This window comes from Macaca fascicularis, chromosome 14 (genome assembly GCF_037993035.2).
Source record: "Macaca fascicularis isolate 582-1 chromosome 14, T2T-MFA8v1.1".
Lineage (NCBI taxonomy): Eukaryota > Metazoa > Chordata > Mammalia > Primates > Cercopithecidae > Macaca > Macaca fascicularis.
The window spans coordinates 34,636,435-34,657,458 of NC_088388.1; the positions used below are offsets into that span (position 1 = coordinate 34,636,435).

Genomic DNA, 21,024 nt, shown 5'->3' on the forward strand with positions numbered 1-21,024 from the left:
TTAAAAAAGTCAAAGTTTGTTTAAACAGGTAATATTTCACCTCTGCATCTTGCTGTTTAACTCTTTAAAGTCATTTATATGTTTGACAGGATTGAGTATTTTAGTTCACACTACAGTTTGAATGTGCAAAGAAAACATAATCTTTTTATTTTGTCGTTAACAGATCTGACCTTCTTTGTGAGCCTCATGCATTCTCCAGTCATGTTTACATTTTGTTCCATCCATTAATTTAATTAGTCCCTTTAGGGAGAGCTTTCAGATTTCTCTATCTCCAGACTCTCATGTTAAGTTCCTCTCTAAGATAGAAAGAAAGCACTTGGGATGCAGATCTTCTTGCTTCCTGGGCTCTGCTGGCTGAAGTCTATGACTGGAGTGACTTGTGGTTCCTTCTTTTGGTTCAGACGATACTCTGGGTGGGTGTGCTTCCTCCCTGACTCAGCCTTCTCTCTGCTTCCTGTGGCCCTCTGGAGCCTGGCTATGACTGAGTGGTCATCTCTGCAGTTCTTGCTACAGAGCCACCTCACCCCTGCTTGGCACACACTTTTGGAAAGTTCCCCAAAAAGATTCTCAGCAACTCCTGGGTCTTAGCTGCACCTCCCAGAAACCAGATCCCAGTTCACGTGGCTGGCTGTGCTTCAGACTGGAGTAGCAAGGGTAGCTAGAAAGGGGACGTCATCATGGTGTCCTCAACAATGGCTGGTGTCCTAAACAATGGACAGTGTCCTCACTGTTTCCCCAGTTTAACTAAGATACCCAAAGTGAAGCCTGTAGAGAGAATCAGGATACACTGTGCTAGTTTTCTGGCTTTCTCTGTCTTGTTCCCCAAATCCCCTCTGACTCAGGAGTGGTGGTTTTTCTCCAGGTCAATCCTGAAGTTAAACCCTTGATACACTAAGTGGGAACTACAGGCTTTTGGAGAAACCATAGATCATGACTGTATCATCCTAACTTCCATGGTCGACGGCAATGTGCTGTTTGAATGTCAAAAACTATCTTTGGACTTTTGCTTTTATTTTATTCAAGTTCTGATTTCCTCATGATCCTCCTCCTTCCCTTAAGTTTTCTCCAGGAACCAGGACAAAAGTCCATATAGAGAAAAGAAAAAGAGACAAAAAACATTAGTATAATTTAAAACATTGCCCTGTGATATATATTGAACACTGTATAGTAAAACTTTGCATGTGTCGTTCAAGGCTTTCACTGGGACTGGGATTGGGACGTCCACTGATGAGTTTTGGATCCCAGAGAATGATCTAGAAACATATATCTAAATAATGTAGCCAATTTGAATAATTACAATATAGAATAACTGATCTTTGGAAAGACCTATTTTTAGTATTTTTGACTAAGGATATCTTGAGAGTAAAGAATCTACAAAAATTAAAATTAAATTCAACTGAGTTTAATAAATAACCTATGAATAGACCAAATAGATGGATTTTTTTTTTTGCATTTGTATTTTAGTGTGTGTTTCTAAATTCCTGATGCTCTGCAATTGTAACTAATATGTCCTTGCAATTTGTGAATTTCTGCTCAGCTCTTGTTTTAGAAGTCCAAAGTGACATTGTATCTGGAAGCAAGCTTGCTGTGCATAAACCTGTAGCAATTTTTGGAGAAGAGAAGCAAGTTACAGAACCAGAAGAAAAGCAAATGCAAAAAGATGCTCTAACAACGGAAAATGCTTCCAGTGAAATTCTGTAAGTAATCAATGTAGCCCGAAAAGCTACCTGTCTGCTGTTTGAACTCAGCTCATTAGCCCGATAACAGCACAGAGCCCATGCAGGGAGCTCATGCCAAGTTTGTGAAACTAATGGCAGGTGAAGAGCTAGTATTTAATTAGTTCTCCAGCAAAATGATACAACTACAGCTTCAATGTTCAACCATCACAATGGTCTATTTTCAGTAATATTGTTATAATGTTATTATTTTTAAAAGGCTAAAATTTTAGGATAGAAAACATTTATTTGAGGAATTCATCAAGTTTTGTTTCCATAAATATTGACTTCAGGATAAATTAAGCTTCTTCCCTAAGTTCAAGCTAGACACATGTTAATATACAGTTATCATTCTGGATCATTGAAATAGCTTTCTGATTGCTCTCTGTTGCCATAATATCTTCCTTCCAATTTCCCTCTAAGTTAAACTGTAGACGATTAACTTTCTAATGCACAATCCTTTTCACATAGTTTTTTTAAGGGCTACCTATTGCAGACAGAAAAAACTTATTCATCTGGAATCCCAAGACCTTCTGACCTTGGTTCATGCCTGTCATTGACCCTCATTTGCATTCCCATGCCCACTGTCTTTTTCTGACACATGAATTCCAACCTCCAGCTCAGCAACAACAAGCTGTTGCCTGCATATTGCACATTCTATTTATGTTCTGTTGCAGACCTCTGAGCCACATACGAATTTCTCTCCACTGCAGTGCCTTTACTTGCCCCGTACTTATCTGTAGAATGACTCTTTAGCATTGAAGTCAATTACAGCAATGACTTTACGTGGCAATGTACTTGTCAGTCCCTCTCTCCCTTGCCTACCCCTCCCTCTACCAGCCTGGGAACTGTTGAGGGCAAAGACTCTGTCACGTGGGTTCTAATCATCATTTACTGAATAAACGAAGGAAAGATTGAATGTGTTTCAAATTATAAAACCAAAAATACCTGGCCAATTACCACCGCAATAATTGTGAGAATAACTTATATATCATTGTTATGAATTGTTTCTATCCTCAATTATAAGAATATGAACTTTTAGAAACCAAACTTCCTTATTCGGATAGGTGATTCATTTGGTCCTATGACTGACAGTAACAAAGGCACCAGAAGGCATTTTTCAGAGAGAATGATTAGTCTTAGATGGCATCTTTCTCAACAGTCAAGGAATTTACCACAAACTTTCACATCCCCTTCTAAAGGAAGTGTCATCTATCCTTTGAGTAATTTAGTCTGCACTTGGAAAAAAAATAAACAGAAAGTAAGAGAAAAGAAAGAAACATTTTTGAGAGCAAAGATTCTCATTGTTCTGAATCAGGGATTTCGTGATGGCCTGGGGTCCTTGAGGTTAAAAGTGATTGGGTTCTCTCAGAGTACAATGCAGGCATCTCCTGCATATTCCAAGCAGGCTCTTTTGCTCAAGCCTCTTCTTGAATACTCCTAATAACAGAGAGATCACTGTTTTCAAGGAGGCCCATTCTAACATTTAAATAATTATTTAGACCATCTCCATCTTATTATTCCATGTGTTTCTCTGTATTATGCCCTATTCCTCTTCTACTTGGCAGCTCTTAAACTATTTTGAAATATTTTTTAATACCCTGGGTTATCTATTTTCCAGGCTGTCACTAGTCATTTGAACCATTTCTGATGACACAATCCTGAAATCATCCTAAATCATCTTACATTAGGAAGTCACTGTAAGATTTTTCCCAGACTTTCTTAAATGTGCTTGTTTGGAGGTTTTTGCATATTTGAAAAATGGGATGATTTAAGGAGGGACATGCATAAAGCCAGCAGCTAGAACATCAGTCTAGAAGGATCCTTCTTGATTGCTTTTTTATCATAAAGGTATCTGGCACAAACAATAAGAAAAATGGAAAAGCAATTCTGGTAGCACTTGCCTACCATTTTTGTGCTTTGCAGGATAAAAAGACTTTTGGAACATAGAGAGTAGGGCAAACTTTCTCATTTCCTCACTGAATCACAGGTACCTGCCCACCTCTTAAGCCTCGTCTAGAACTACCATCCCCTCACTCACTGCCTGTCACACCACTGTCTTTCTGTTCTTCAAATGGGCTAACCATAATCTTGCTTCATCGCATTTTCATTTGTTCTTTTCTCTGCTTGGAAGGCTCTCCCTCTAGATCCTCACGTGACTGGCTCCTTCCTATTGTCTATGTCTCAATTCAAACATCACCTCTCAGAGAAGCCTTCTTTGACTTCATTGCTAAAGTAAACCTTACCCCGTCCCAGTCAATTTCCATTACAATATCCTATTTTATTCAACGTATGGCATTTATCTTGTTTATTCATTTACTTGTCTATTTAATCTCTCTTCTTCCCACTAGAATGTAAACTCCATGAGCACTGATAACTTACCTGTCTTGTAGATGTTCAATAAATATTGATTAAAGGAGTGAATAACTAACGAATGATTTGTTCGATGAATGAACAAATCAATTAATAAAGCAAGATGGACTGAAAAATGACTGTTCTAAAACTGACCTGACTATACTTTATTTGCCAGGAAGTTCAAGAGCTGATAGAGAAATTCCGAGTAAGAAAATTAAACCTCTGGATTTGGGTGAAGAATCTTGTTTGCATCTTTCTAACTTTGTTAAAGCTAAGAATGACTTTTTTTCCCTCTCTCTCTTTTCCTCAAAGAAATGGAATTGGTGAGAAAGCTGTGGTTTTTATTTTTAACACAAGATGGCACTGTTGTTTTTTTAACTGTAAAAGGAGAGTTTTGCCTCGAGAAGCCGCTTGTGCTGCCTGCAGTTCTGAATGAGGCAGTCATTACCCACCAGTTTCAAATCTACATGTAATACTTCTATTACATTTGAAAAGAGTACGGTCAGCTCTGCTAGCACAGGAATTGTCCCTGAAGATTTTGGTAATTTAATAATGCTTGTAGTTACATCAAATTATCACAAGCACCTTGGTGATCAGTCTGTCCCAGAGAACTTTATTTACAGGTATGCAGATTTAGAGTGCTGAAATAGGCTTGCTGCTTTGCCTGTATAGTTATCCTTCCTCAATCAAACAGTCCTCATATCACGATCCCACTGAAGGCAAATGTGCTCTCAACAGTGGCCTGGAAATTTATATATACAGATCTATATGGCAGCTATTGATCCCCTTTATATCTTCATTTTAATATGAAGTCAGAAGGCTGACTCAATTATTCAAACTATGACTATTTACTCTGTTTATTGTATTATTCTCTGTCAAAAGCTGGCTTATCTGTGCAGATGCTATTTGAGTTTCCCTAGATTTCTCTGTAGAGAAATCTTGGAAAAGTTAAGATTTCTTAGCCTTGTCTAATGAGTAAACTTTACAAAACCGGGTAATCTAGGCTGTACTGTTCGAGTCAGAATTATGACCCAATTATGGGGTAGACAGAGGGAGTCTCATTACATGTTCATTGTGAATTTCTCAAACTACCGAGTAGTCAATATTTATGATTTTTGAAATACAATACATGGTCTCATTTTTTTCTGAGTAAACATGACAAAGATGAATGCTGTTTATTATGTGATTGAGGGATTTTATTTGTAGCCTTATATTAAAAGATCTAAATGATGTATTAGTAAGATGTGAATTTCAAATATCAGGCACCCTTATGGAAATAAGATTTATAGATCCACCAACATCCTGCAGAATATGATCAGACTACACCTCAGAAAAAAATTTTATGAGCACAAATGAGATTTCTTAGATTAGTGTTTGCTTCTGAACCCTGATAGAGATTCACATGCAAGAGCTCATCTTCGAATGAAGGCTTGTCACACACTTCTCAGGTATGCCTGGCAGAAAGCTTTGCATGACTTTGATGAGGATGACAGTCTTCCAAAGAAAATGGAAAAAGGGCTCTTTGAAAATGTGGAACCACAGAAGAAATACAGGTAAAAAGTTGCAAAGGAATCCTCTTAAAGATTTCTGTCTAGTGTTAGTTTTCTCACCTTGGGACACATATATTCCTAAGAGTTTTCACTGCTGTTAGCTGCTGTTTCTATCAACATGCACATTTTTGTCTTATGGTTTTGATTAAAATATTTACGAAATTTTGCAGGGACGTCCTTTACTCTTTGGTTTATTCTGCTCAGCATATAATCTCTTACTCATTTGTGTTTTTTCTATTAAACAGTATGCTTATCCACCTTTGCCTCCTGACAACTTAGCACAGAGCCTGTATATTTGTTGAATGAGTGTGCGAGTGAACTTATGAATAAGCATTTAAGATGCCCTGATGTTTTTAAGAAATTAAGAAAATGCAGTTTCTTCCTTATTAATGTTTTTTGTCAATGTCCAATGAAATGACAGGAATATATAGTACTTTGTATTATTTCATAATCTAATACTTTGTATTATTTCATAATCTTTAGATACTTGACATTACAGCAGTTACTGGAACATGTGAATTAAATGTTTTTGACACTTCAACATTTAGCACTAGGCCATGCACATAGTAGGGGCCTATTAGATGTTTATAGATTAATTTAATTGACAATGTGTTGTGATATGTAACATGTTAATTCTGCTTAATATAAGATCCTTAAGAGAGCCATTTAAATTATTAATTCATCATTATTTTATGATGTGCTATGAATTGTCAGAGGTGAGTTTAAAACTTGGAGAATGGTGTTCTGTTTCGAGGGATACTGTAGACAGAGGATAGAAACAATCATAGTTTGAACAGAATTCCCTTACTTCTCTGTTTTGATTCTACATGCCCCTGGCCCTGTTCTCTTACTTAATTTTAAATTTTACTTTTTCCTCTTTAAATTACCTTGTCAACTGAAGTTCTTTTCTCTTTGCTAATGAATTTTCAAATATTCTCCTGGTAAACATTTATTTCTGTTACAAAATAAGCTCAGAATTCTACTTCTTATGTCAGCTTAGAAGTGCAGTGCTAGTAGCGTTGCTGTCATTCTAATGCTATGGTCTATCATTGCAAATTCACATGGTTCATATTGGAGCTCTCACCAACAGAACTTATAATCCCCAGCACATCAAGTGCGGGATCAAATGCATGAGACATTTTTCTGCCACTAATGGAGGTTTCTTTGTCTCAGCTGTTCACCAAAGCATAGTAAATTGCACAAGCATTGCCATCAGCAGTTCGAATACAGAGATGGGCAGATTATAAGCCTTGCTGCTCCTCAGCTAGTCTTGGGGGTTCAAGGTCCCAGTCTCTGGTCAGGCATGGAGGTGGTTTTGGTGGAGAAGAAATCTGATGGTAGTAATCAGCGCTGGATACATCAGGAAGACAGCAGGTAATCACATTATATTTGCGTTTAATATATCAAAAGGTGAATAGGATCCTAATAAGTCTAGCATGGACCCCACAGAACAAGCTGAACTATATTTGAGAGTTCTGGGTCTTCTATTTAACTTAGCTGATAATTCTTTATCCTAGCCAAAGAAGAGGAAGGGAATAAAATCAAATGTAAATGCTAGGTAAGCTACATACAATTTATCTACAATCAGATTCAGAGAAGGAATCTTCACTCTGATCTCCTGGGTATACAGTTTTATCTGGCCATTGGACTGAAGACCAAACTCTCATCAATGTCATTTTTATGAAATGAAGAGATCAAATAAGAATTCTAAAAAGTCCCCAATTTTCAATTTTTTTGATACTTTTCATTAACTTACTCCCCATCCTTCCCCCAACACACACCTTCCCTCTCTCCTCCACCTTCATAAAATAACCAATTTGTGATTTCCACTCATGCAGTATAAACTAATTCCTATCTTAGCAAATATATCAACCTAATTCAGTGTCTGGTCCTGGATCCAAATTTAAACCAACTACAGTACTGTACAAAAGTTATTTTTGAGATAATCAGGAGAAATATAAAACAGCTTGGCTATCTGATGACATTAAGGAAGTCCTGTTAATTTTGTTGGGTGCAATAATGGTTCAATGGTTATGTTAAAAAAAAAAGTCCTGATAAGTTGGAAACATATTGTAGTATTTACAGATAAAATTAAAAGCTATCTTAGATTTGTTGTAAGACATTCTATCATGAACAAAAATTTTAAAACTTGAGGGGAATGGATGAAACGAGAATGGCAAAATGTTGATAGCTGTTAGGTCCATGCTGGTTGATTACACATTTCTCTCTCTCTCTCTCTTTTTTTCTTTTTTGGTGCGTATGGAACATTTCTTTAATGAACAAAAAAGAAAACAATTCCCTGTTTTTTAGATTGGTTTGCTTCAAATTCCACCATTAGTGTGATATGGTGGGTCTCCAGGGACCTCTTTAATCTCTTGAAATAGTGTACAAAATGTATGTTTGTGCATCTGTGCAATTTATTTTTTTCTGGGAAAGAGCTGAGATTTTCACTGGCTTCTCAAAAGTTCTGTGATGAAAAGGCTTATGAATCAGTACTTTGAGGGAGGTTGCACAAGCTTCAGCAGGCGGCAGCAGCGGGCCCTACGTGGGCAGGAGAGGAGCTGGTCTTATTCTGCCCACTGAGACGAGCAAAGCCTCCAGCAAGGAGAACTTGCTGGGCTGTTGTTAGAAAATATGGGAAAAGCAACTGTGTAGACAGACCTGGTGAAAGTGTTTCTTTACCCCATTCACCTGGGCTAAGCTGCCTTTGCAATGTGGAGGTAGGACAGCAGGCTTTTGTTTCTATGAATGGTTTGCCATATGGAACCAGAATTCATTCATTCAGCTACCAATGGTTATTGAGGGCAGTGTTTTAGGAGCTGTTGCTTTACGAAGAACAAAACAGATAAAAAATCTTTACCCTTATGGAGCTAACATCCTAGTGTTTCCTCATTTCTACACTGTATTTAGCAATTTATATTACTGCCTCGGTTTTCTGTATTACAGTAGAGGTCCCCACTTAAACCTAAATTGGAATTTGAGCATGGCTGATAAATTTGGGTGGACATGCATGGGGAATGAGAATGTGACCCTGCGGCAAGAGAAAGCCATTGCATGAGTTTGACCCAGGATTACTTGGTCATTGGAAGAGAATACTAGTTCTGAATCTTACTCAGTGTCTGTCAGTGTTGTTTTGTTTTGTTTCTTTCTTCCTTCCTTTCATTATGACTGCTGTGGAGAAAGAAGGAGAAGGAGAAGACTTTAAGGGAAAACAAAAAAGATAAGTCAGTCTAAAACTCTATGAGATGTTGGGTCATGTGTAGCACTGCCTTGGAAAATCTAACCATGTGTAACACAAAATAGAAGGACAGTTTATTTCCATCTCCTCCCACTTTGCAGAACATTCTATACTTTTGTCATCTTGGGAGCTCCTCATGTCAAGCCACGGAAAAGAGAGGCAGTTAGTGGAAGGGACATGGTGATATTGGTTGATCCCTCATGGGAAATGTCAGAGTCCAGAGAGAAGAGGTGGAGCATTGGGGACCCAGTGGGACAGGATTTGCTCATGAGCACAAGTCATCCTCTAGGAACACCCAGACAGACTTGGACAAGAGAGGTTTTGCAGAAGTCTTGTTGATTAGGTGTGGGCATGATTCAGAATCATATATGTCCCACGGCAGAAGTGTGTTTGCACAGTAACAGTAATTCTGAGCTTTATTGCACATCTTCCCTTAGCATATTGTTCTCTTTCATGTAGATGGGTGGCTTTTAAAACTCATTTGTTTGGATAAGCCGATGAAACCTAGAGAACCGTGCGTTACACTATGCAGTAGAACTCAGTGGAAAATTACATTTATGTTAACCACAGTCTTTTTATCCTCCATATTTTACCCAGGCAGTAAATTAGGGTATATATACCCATGTACATTACATATGTGTATAATATATATCACCCTATGGCTGAAAGAGACTGCCCAAGAAAGGATAAACTTGCAATGGGGTCCCCTCCCCAAGGCTGGGGTTCAGGACTCATTAGAAAAGGTATGGTTCCATTCCACTGAATTGCAGAGCAGTTTTACTGGCATGCCTGGCCAGAGTTTGTCTGTGGTGGCTGGGTGTCTTAGTCTATTTTCTGTTACTTATAACAGAATACCTGAAACTGGGCTGGGCACGGTGGCTCACGCCTGTAATCCCCGCACTTTGGGAGGCTGAGGTGGGAGGATCACCTGAGGTCAGGAGTTTGAGACCAGCCTGGCCAACATGGTGAAACCCCGTCTCTACTAAAAATACAAAAATTAGCTGGGTGTGGTGGCACATGCCTGTAGTACCAGCTACTCGGGAGGCTGAGGCAGGAGAATGGCTTGAACCCAAGAGGTAGAGGTTGCAGTGAGTTGAGATCGTGACACTGCACTCTAACCCAGGTGACAGAGTGAGACTCCATCGAAAGAAAGAAAGAAAGAAAGAAAGAAAGAAAGAAAGAAAGAAAGAAAGAAAGAAAGAAAGAAAGAAAGAAAGAAAGAAAGAAAGAGGGAAGGAGGGAAGGAGGGAAGGAGGGAAGGAGGGAAGGAGGGAAGGAGGGAAGGAGGGAAGGAAGGAAGGAAGGAAGGAAGGAAGGAAGGAAGGAAGGAAGGAAGGAAGGAAGGAAGGAAGGAAGGAAGGAAGGAAATACCTGAAACTGGGTAATTTGTAAGAAATGAAATTTATTTCTTACAGTTATTGAGGTTGGAAATTCCAGCGTTGAGGGATGCATCAGGTGAGAGCTTTCTTGCTGCTGGGGACTCTAGAGCCCTGAGATGGCACAGCTCATCATACAGCACAGGGCATCATACAGCACAGCACATGGCGTCACATTCCTTTTCTTATAAACCCACTAGTTTCACTCCCATGATGACCTATTAATCCATTAGCCCTTTCATCTATGGATTAATCCAGGCAGACCCCTCTTTATCCAATCACCTCTTAAAGACTCCACTTCTTAATACTGCCACATTGGGAATTAAGTTTCAACATGAGTTTTGGAAGGGCATTCAAACCATAACACTGAGTGAGCAGGACATAATACTCCGGAACATATAGGGGGGTGCAGTCGGTTGCTGGGCACACCAGCATGCAGAGGGAATGGGGTGCTGGTACACTAGGAGGCCTGAAGCATGTGGTGTCCATGTCAGGCGGGCACTGAGCAAAGGAACAATAGGCAAGCCTGGGCTATGAAGGTGCCGGGAGACCTGCATCCTGGGCACCTGGCTGGAGCAGAACATCACTGGGTATTCTTACTCCCAACCGCTGACCCCCTGCCACAGCCAGAAAGAGCCGGAGAGCCCCTTCATCCTGCAGTCTTCTTCCAGCACTCTCTACTGAGAAAGCTTAACATCACACTTACTGTGGGGGAGAAATTCTTAAAGGATTCACATTCATTATTACAGAGCATGCATGGAGCTGAGAGGCAACACAGTGCTAAGTGGCACAGAGGGAGATCTAATCTGGTCATGCTACTTTGTAATGTGGCTAATCCTGTTTTCCCAAGGACCTTTCACCTGGTGAGTAACCCTGACCTTGTGCTGGCGGTGTCTATGACCAAGACTGGAAATGAAGTTTGTGGCTATCCAGTTATTGTTCAGGTAAGATACGTATGGCTAAAGATTAGTCATGGCCTTTTAATTAAATTTAAGTAAAGCTTTATGCTTCCTTGTAGTGGAAAAGAAAACTGTCTTAGAATCCTATTTGAATGTTGTTAAAATATTTACAATAGTCTGCCTAGATTTTAAATTGAACATGTTCATGTACCTCCTTATTTAGTTTAATCCAACAGATGGTGATTGTGGGCTTGCTGCATGTCAGGCACTATGCTAGTTACTGAAATCAAACCCAATGGCAAGCATGAGAAATTGTCCCAACAGCATTCATGAAGCTTATGGTCTCAGTGGTGGCTGCAGGCAGGTGGATGACTATTAGATGCACCTAAATTTGATCATCAGGAACATATGCAAGGCTCCCGTTTCTAAAGGCCTTGGCAGCTGGAGAGAAAGAACCTAGTCAGGGAGGTCTTCCCGAAGGATGCAAGATCATCAATGTTAATTCTACCAAACGACCCATTTGAAATTCTCTTTTCATTCACTGTTGCAAATGCTTATAGCAGCCAGACAATTTATGGAGACTCCAGAGAAGTCTGGCTTCATTTGAGTTTTGGACAAAGACCTAGGAAGATCTTTTTTTCTCTTTCATATTATTCTGTCATTCTCACATGCTTATAACCAAAACCACTCTTAAACGAGTATGTGTTTTTCCTTGCTAGTAAGGGAGAAAGTGTAGAAGCATTCCTGCTTTGCATTTACTTTCTGTGTCCTCCTCAGTATTTTCCATCCTCTTGTTGAACAGAATAGATTGCCTCCAAATAACATTTGTTTTATTCTGTGTTTTTAATAGCAACGAGGCAACTTGTTCTGCAGGCCCTGAATCCAAAATTGAGACATAGCAATCTGGACAAATATCAAAGCTTAATTAAGTCTTCTATCCTGGTGAAAAATATGGACTAAAAAATTATTCTAGGAGATACAGTACATATAACAATACGTTCTTCTCTGTCAGGTGCCTCTTCAGTACAGACCACAGTGAGATACAACCCCATACACATACAATTTTAGTACCTTAATCATTTTCATAAAATTATAGATATGGATGGTTTCTCCCAAGGTTACCATTTTGTAAGAAATAATTTGACCGCAAGGTAATTTGGATTACCTTTCAAGAATTTTTTGTTGCTAGTGTTGCATTTATTGAAACAACTGGTTTGTGAGAAAATATTAAAGTTCATGTAAAATAATAAAAATGAGGCATAGCAGGTTAATGCTACTAGACCCTTTTCTGTCCCTTGAAAATACAGTCTTTGGTTTTTCAGACCTCTGAGGGAGGCTTTATTGTCTGACCCATTAAATCAATTCTTGGGACTCATTTATTTTCTTCTTTGCTATCAAGCTCTCGCTTGGTAAAGTAGATGTTATTTATTACAAAAGTTCCTTGAGGTGTTATGATATATTTAATTAGGACTAGTCTACTGGTTTAAGTTCTGTTCAATTGAAACTATTTCTTTACTTGTACTTGAGCCAACTTTCACAATTAGAATAAATATATTGTTTCTATTACATGTTTAACTGAATGTACTTAAGAAATAAACCTCTTTGATAATCAATGAAATGTAAATTAAAATAGCAACAAGGTACTTTTTTTCATTTATTATATTCGTGTTTTGGAAATATTGCCCATTTTTTGGCAAGAATGTAAGGAAAATGGGTCATTTAGTATACTATTGGCACAAGTGCAAAGTAAAATAATTTCTCTAGAAGGCATTTTGATATAATCTTTAAAATGATTTTTTTATCAGCAACTCTACTTCTAGAAATTCGTCCTAAAAATTATCATAGATTTCCCAAACATTTATTTACACTATTTGTTTATTTTAGAGAAATTTTGAGAAAGAACCTACATGTTTAACTATTGAAGATTAGTAAAATATCCCTACAATGAAATGGTATATATTTTTACAAGATGTTAGAAAAAGGTTCAGGGAATATTGTTAAGAAAAAAAATTGCAGTTACCAAATTGTATGCATTTTATGATTCTATTTTTGTAAATCAAATAATGTGTATTTATAAAGATAAAAAAGATTTCATATCTAATCACTAAAATTTCAAGAGTAGTAGTTGTTACTGCATGGTGGGATTATGAGTAATTCTCTGCACTTTCTGGATTTATGCAATGAAAAACAAGACTACTATAACCCTCCCATGAACTCACTTGCCTCCATATTTTGCCTGTTTTTTTCAGAAATATAAGCCATACAACAATGGAGCTGCCAATCAAAAGTGGCGTTACATGAAAGATATAAAAGCACTTGTGGCCTTTCATAGCACTGCCTTGGATAAGGAAATTACATCAGCAAATTATGCTGGCGTCTGTACATCATCTGTGATTAAAGAGGAAAACATTGATCAACCAGTAAGTGGTTCCTTCCTCTCAAAGATAAAAGAAAAATAGGGTAAAAGAGAGTAATTTAATAAAACAAGAAAAATTTTCTCCCTAGAAAACTTTATGATCATACAAGTTGAATGCTGATTTTTGAGTGAAATCACTTAGACTCTGATTCTAGTAGTAAAGAATGAAGGAAAATTGTGAGAAAAAACCGAATTAGGTAGTTTATATTAATCTAACATACTTAAAATTTTTATTATGGAAATTTTCATACATATTTCAAAGTAGAGAGACTAGGACAATAAGTCTTCATTTATCCATCATTAGTATTTAACTATTATCTAGGTTTTGCCATGTTTGCCAACCCCAGACATTATATTATTTCACCTCCATATTAAGCACATACTTCTAAAAATGTTGGACATTTTCTGACTTACACTCATCATGCCATTCTCACAGCTAACAAGATTAACAATAATTCTTTGGCCATCTAATATTCTATCCTTAATCAAATTTCCCAGGTTGCCCTAAATTTTTTTTTTATGGTTTGTTGGTTTGTGTCAAGATTCAAATAAGGTCTCCATGTGACACTCAGTGGCATAGTCTGGCTCCATTTTCATATTGAATGCCCCTTAATGGGATTTGTTTACTTTCTTCTTTGTGGCATCCTTTGACTTGTTTCCCCATCCCCCATAATTTCTGTAAATGAAATTGAGTCCTATATTTGTAACTAGATTTATGTTTAACATTTTTTTTTTGGCCAGAATCTTCACAGGTTTTCCCACATGTTTCCTATTTATCACTCACATAGGCAATGTGTGGATTTTCCATTTTTAGTCATGATAGTTATAAGTGGGTTCAGGTGTTTACAACCTGATTTCATGTTTAAAAATTCCCCAATGACATTTCACTTGATGTTGCCCTCTTGTTTCAAAAGGGTCAATTTTGTCTAATTCTATCATTTTTTCCTACATTGATTAACTAAACTTTTAATAGAAGGAAGGACTTTAGCTCATCAATTCAATATCTGACTACTCAAAAATATGGTTGTAAGGGAATGTAGGATGAACCCTAATTCTTTCTATTGATCTCACTTATCTATTGCAGTGTAACAAAATCCCTGAAAATTTAGTGGCTTAAAAAAAAAAAAAAAACATTTTTTGCTTTGTGAGCCAGTGATTTGAGCTGAGGTCAGCTGGGCACTTCTGCTGGTCTTGTCCCAGGTCACTAATGTGGCTACAGTCATCTGGTGGTTCTTTGGTAGTTGGGTGTTTTTATGGGGATGGGATGGTCAAAGATGGCGTCCCTCACCCATCTGGTGGTTGGCAGGCTGTTAGCTGGGAACATTTGGTTCTTCAACTACATGGCTTCTCGAGCAGGCTAGCTCAAGTTTGTTCACATTGTGGTCTCGGGGTTCCAATGGCAGCCAAAAGAGAATAAGCTCCAATTTGCAAGCACTTCTTACACATCTGCTTGCATCACATTTGTTAGTGCTATGTTGGCCAAAGCAAGTAACACGGCCTTTCTCAGATTCAAGGAAAGAAGAAAAGAAAGATTCTACTTCATGATTGGTGGACCAAAATGTCACATTTTAAAAGGGCATGCAAATAAGAGTAGGATGGTTTTATTGTGGCCATCTTTACAAATAATCTGCCACAATTTCTAGTGGCCAGTTTGTAGAGTTTTAAATTGATGCCAGTTTACTTCCAACAGTCTCCCATGAGTTGCAGTTTTGTTTTTATTTGCTTGGGGTTTATTTGTTTTTATTTATATTGTTAGCATCATTAAAACTCATAGGATTTTATATATTTAAACATTTTCAAAATGTTTTAGTTATGGTTCTTTCTGTTGTTCCCTAATTGTCCCATTTTGGGGCAGTGGAGGCTCCTTCATGTTGGCTCCTGTGTCTTTTGGACATGATGATGGCTTCTTCTCTTTCAGGACACAAGATATCCCTTCATTGTCTTGTATATTTCTTGCCCCAAATCTGGAGCTGACCATTCCTCCAAGAAGCTGATTTTACACACAGTTTATATTCATTGGTGTTGAATTGTCATTACAGAATTTGGAAATACTTTAAATTTTTAAATTTAGCATTTTGGCTAAATTTATGCTAAATTTAAATTTAGCATAAAATTTTAAATTTAGCATTTTGGGATGTTAAAAGTGCTATATTTATATTGTAAAATGTTCTACAGCAATGCTATAACAATTTAGATGCTCCTATATAAAGCCATCTTTGTCTCCCATTTTAGGGATACTATTATCTCTCACCTGATGGAAAGAGAAAAACTATGCTCTGCTTGGCTTGTGGACAATCCATGAGAACAGAGAAGGGATTGAAACAATTGCTTCCAGGGGTTCCATTCCTCTGTATTTCAGGCACCAAGACTCAGAAGCCCTTCTTACAAGGGCCATTCAAGGTCATCAGTGTGGCTGAGGTATGTAATGATCTGAGCTCTGCTAATGCATGTATGGCAACAATTTGGAAACTTTGATGCATTCATTATCTGCCTTGCACTCAAGTTCATCTCCACTCATCCAATTCATCTTCCTCAGATGCACCTTTACCATTCTACCTGCATTGATTTCCTTTTCCCCATTGTAATTTAAAATGCATTGTCTATTAATAGTTCAATAGACTCTTTGAAGTTAATTGGGCACTTCTGCAGCTTTAATCATTTACTGACATATTTCACTGTTCACAGTGTTGCTTTTAGGTGAGGAAGTAACCACAAATCTTTACTTCATGGAACAGCTTTTTGCCTATATCCACAGGAAAAACTTCCTTTTACTAGTATGGAACATTTCAGGGGGAATTGGATGTGTTGTTTTTAATGACTGTTCAGATTGGGGTGCCAGAATTCACACATCCATGTCTAATAGTATTTAGACTTCATGGAGGAAAAAAAAAAAAAAAAAACAAACTGCCACTTTCCTATAACTATAGAAGTAAAAACTAAGGGAACTTACACGCCTGAATAAAAAGGAGCGATTCCTAAAAGGTGAAATATCTTCCAGCCTGGTGTGCTCTTCAGGGCTTGCTCACCCCATCCCCAGATCACCCTCCTCCCTTCCCTAATCCTGATACGCATTGGAGTTACAAAAAACAGGTTACAGAAAACATCAACAGAAGCGATAGCTTTGAAGGAGAAAGGAAGTCAGTCCTCTGGGAAACCTGAAAGCATCTGGTTTGCTTTGAAGATAGTGGGATAATGTTAAGGAGGTGCTGAGGAGTTGGTTGGAAAGAATCTCCAATGCTACAGAATTTCAGACAGAACTTTGCCCTCAGGGTAGCATCCTAGTTTGGGATGAAAAGGGAAAGCAGAAGAGTGATGTTCACCACCCTTACTACCATGTGGTTAAAGCTACAACCATTCCCCTCCCCATTCATCAACATCTTCCACCATATGGTGGAATCATCCTAAAGTTAAAAATTCAGAGGCTATCTATAATGTTAGTGTATGATTACTTTAATCCAGGCTCTCTCTGGCCATTGCAGAGAGAAAGCAAAAAACAAATAAACAAACAAACAAAAACAAGAGAATGCCAAAAACACAAGCCAGATGCCCAAAGTCACCTAGTGGCTCAGTGACAGGCCTGGGAGGGAACTGAAGAATTTGGATCCAACATCCTTCCAACTCTAGTATTCAATATCTCTAACACATGAAGAGAGCATTGCAAAATGTAGACACCATACACACATACACACATTTATTAAGAGACTGAAGTGTAGCAAACTAAAACAAGAAAGTTTGAGTAAATGTACAATTTATTTTAAAAAATAAATTAGGTTGATTTGTCGTGTGACGAGGCTGAAAAAACTCTAAGTTATTACCAAGCACGTCTATTGTCTTTACGGATGAAGACCTGCACGCAAGCTGCATCTCACAGTGGCATGGCAGCCACACACCAGAAGGCAGTGAAAATAATTGCATACAAAAATGGGGATGGATATCGTAATGGGAAGTTAATTGTGGCTGGAACATTCCCCATGGTAAGTGGCGATCACTTAAATGCTGTTTGTATCTTCAGAGGTAATGATAATGGCAATTCTTCTGACAAGAAAAAGCAGTGGGATTGAGTGATAAATGTCTCTGGCCAGATTCACCAGTTAAAGCTGATGAGATCAAGATCTCTGTTTACTGAAAGACATTTTATTTGATTGTATGTCAGTGGATACAGACTTAGAAACCCAGAATTCAGTTTTTAGATTGGCTCTAGAGTAGAGATCTGTAAGAAAGAGGAAAACAAAGCTACTAGATTTTCTTCCTTCTTATGATAGACGGAATGCCTTTTTCTGCCTTGTTTCTCATGCCAGCTTCAAGTTGTATGTCATCTGAATCATCCAATAGATGCCACCTCATTCACCATCTGGAGTATCTGGGCATTTATTTGTTGATAGGATGTTTTTTTTTACTTTCAAATTGGGGAAGCGGGGGCTGTGTTAGGAGCACCTATGTGGTCTGCCTTGGGGGCTGCTCCTCATAGTCATAGGAAGAGAGGAGAAGCTAGAAGGCCCAAACCAAGCTTTGTCCTTGCACTACTTGGTGATTATCTTGACTGTTCACTCTGGCCAATGCCTTTAACAATGTATTTTATAAGTGATGTTTGATATGATATGGAGTTACCCTGCAGACTTCCTTGCAAGCACACATATCTATTCCCTCACCTGTTTGGTTGAAAATATGTTTTTAAATTAAGATATTGTTATTCAATAGACTAAGCGAAATACAGAAGTTAGCAACTCCAAGATTCACCCAGGGATCCACAGCTGGCTTTTATGGTCTTGGGCAAAAATTTTAATCTTTCATCCTGTTTTTCCATCTGCACAATGGAGGTAATAATACCTGTCAGTTCTTGGTTTGAAGGTTAACTACTTATTTATTTTGAAGCGGTTTATCAGTATGAAGTATTACAACAGTTGTATAACTTATAAAGCAACAAATTTGAAAGTGGATTTTTAAGTTGAACATTTCTTAGAAGATACTCTGATGCTAAAATGTATTAATATATGTCAGCTGCCATGTTAAATTTTTGGAGCTAGGAAATTTACAGCTGGATTGGACTACTGTTGTGAAATTAGGTAGAACAATCTAATATGGAAAATAATCTCTGATCAAAGATCAACATCAGTAGTAATTCAGCTTTCTATTTTCTCAAATTCAATTTTTTTTTTTCAGATTTTTAGAATGACAAGCTTTTAATGATTATTCCCAACCCTATCACTTTTGCCTGTCAGATTCTTACTGCCTGTGTTATCTAGCTTCTTACAGAATGCACGGAAAAACTCGGGCTTGCCAGAGCAGCCTCCAAAGTATATACTAAAGATGGAACTCCAATCTTTACCTTGCGTGATTTGGTTTTATGGGCTCTAGATGACTCCTTTCTCCAGAGAGACTCTGAGAAACAAAAGCAAGATGCAGCTCCTGTTGGAAAAGAACAGATAATTGTTGAAAGTATGGAAGGTTGGCTACAATCTACAGCATTTAGCTGATTCTATTTATGCTTGGTCATAAAAATGTTAAACATGATTATTTCATTTAGTCACTTCTTCCAGAATTTCAAAATCATAGGAAGCTACTTTTGTGACCCAAAGAGTGTCAATGAAATTCTCATGTTGTTTTTACCTTGCAGAATTATAAGAAAAATTAAAAATTAATGCAAATTTTGATTTTAGCACTGAAACAATAAATAAATTATGTATAATTAATAAAATATGTTTGACAGTTCAGCTACGTTATGGAACATAATCATTTTTTGTTCTTACTCAGAACCAAAACCAACTGGAGACCACTTGAGAAATGGGGGCCGGATCAATGGAAATCTCTTGCTACTATTAGAAGGGAAGGTGTTCTCTCTATCTCTCTGTGCTTCTACCGTCATTCAACTCCCCTTCCCTGGCTCTGTCTTCTCCACTCTTTACTATCTCCCAGAAGCTCCAGTCAATGTCCATCTATTGTATTTTTGGGTACATTGCATGGTAACGGTCTGTTTATAGCTGTGTGTGTCTTATTAGACTATTTGCAGTTTGAGGGCAGTGACTGTGTGTGTCCCAAACAACAGTCTGCTAAAAAAAAGCAAGTCTTGGTAGTAGTGATTCAGTAGTTTTCTCAGTATGAGATCTCCACGGTTGTATTGAGAGGCATAATTTAGAAGTTAAGAACTTGGGTTTTGGAGCCAGAATACCAGGGTTCAAATCCCAGCTTTGTCACTTGCTAGCTCAATGGCCTTGGGTAAGTTGTTTAACTACTCTTGTATTCCAGTTTTCTTATTTATAATGTTAGGATACATTTTAAACTATATTTTACTATTTTAAGTTTCTTACACAAAATTTACATATTTTACTATTTGTAAAATAGTCAATTACTTCATGGATATAGATATATATATATATTTAATATGTCTCCATTACATAGATTACATTGTCTTAGTCCACTAGTGTTGCTGTAACAGAATACCACAGGCTGGTTAATTTATAAAGAACAGAACTTTATTTCTCACAATTCGGAAGGCTGCGAAGTCTAAGAGCAAGACATTGGTAGATCTGGTTGTCTGGCGAGGGTTACGTTCTCCAGAGGGGAATAACGTTTTGTCCTCACACAATGGAAAGCAGAAAGGGCAAAAGAGCCCAGCACTGTGCGAAGCCTCTTTTATAAGGGTCTTAATTCTATTCACAAGAAGAGAAGCCCTTATGATCTAATCACCTCTTAAAGTCTCTATCTCTCTTAATATCATTACATTGACCATTAATTTTTAACACTAGAATTTTGGAAAGCACACATTCAAACCATAGCAAATATATCGATATATCTATATTTTCACTTGAACACATATATACGTATATATATATATTTTCAATATCTGTATTCATTTGATCATCATTAATATATTCGTTTGGTCCGCATAAATATGAATATATATTCATATGTGTATTTATATATACACATGCACATATATAACTTAGAACAGTGCCTGGTTGATATTTACCAAACATTCAGTGAAATTACTTATCACTTTTGTGTATAGGCTATTACTTATTTCGTCTTCAAACGAGTTTTAAGAAATAATTATGTGAACATTTAATGCCTAGCTGATTGCTGAAGCATATATTTCTGCCTTTATTTGGCATATAGAATATCTGAACTTCAGGTTTTATAAAATTATAATTTAAAACACTATTCTTTAAATTCTTATTAAAAGCCTGGTTGCAGTAATATTATTAATGTAGGACTATCAAAAAGGCATTCTTTTGATTCTGTCCCTTCCTCCCTATATTCTAAAGGGTATGCTTAAATCAGGCAAGGCCATCAGTAGACTGCTCCCTTTATGGAATTGTGGCTTGGTGTTATGCCATCAGTTTGCATTAAGGAACTTTAAAGAAACAGCTGTTGGTCAGAATTCAACATGGTGCTTACTATGCAGGCAGTGGTTAAGAGCACAGCCTTCATTGGCAGATGGCCTGGATTCTAATCCTTACTCTGCCACCACCCAGCTA

At 37.5% G+C, this 21,024-nt stretch overlaps 1 protein-coding gene across 1 annotated transcript in view; it reads left to right on the plus strand.

Moving 5' to 3' along the window:
• The window catches only part of DCDC1 (doublecortin domain containing 1), a 499,491-nt gene that overhangs the window by 440,741 nt on the left and 37,726 nt on the right, over positions 1 to 21,024 (plus strand). Inside the window, exons 26-33 of the mRNA XM_005578290.5 lie at positions 1,538 to 1,697; positions 5,465 to 5,623; positions 6,794 to 6,994; positions 11,085 to 11,178; positions 13,383 to 13,553; positions 15,782 to 15,967; positions 17,320 to 17,523; positions 18,793 to 18,994. Coding sequence (XP_005578347.3) covers positions 1,538 to 1,697; positions 5,465 to 5,623; positions 6,794 to 6,994; positions 11,085 to 11,178; positions 13,383 to 13,553; positions 15,782 to 15,967; positions 17,320 to 17,523; positions 18,793 to 18,994 — 1,377 coding nt within the window. The remainder of the gene's footprint in view (positions 1 to 1,537; positions 1,698 to 5,464; positions 5,624 to 6,793; positions 6,995 to 11,084; positions 11,179 to 13,382; positions 13,554 to 15,781; positions 15,968 to 17,319; positions 17,524 to 18,792; positions 18,995 to 21,024) is intronic.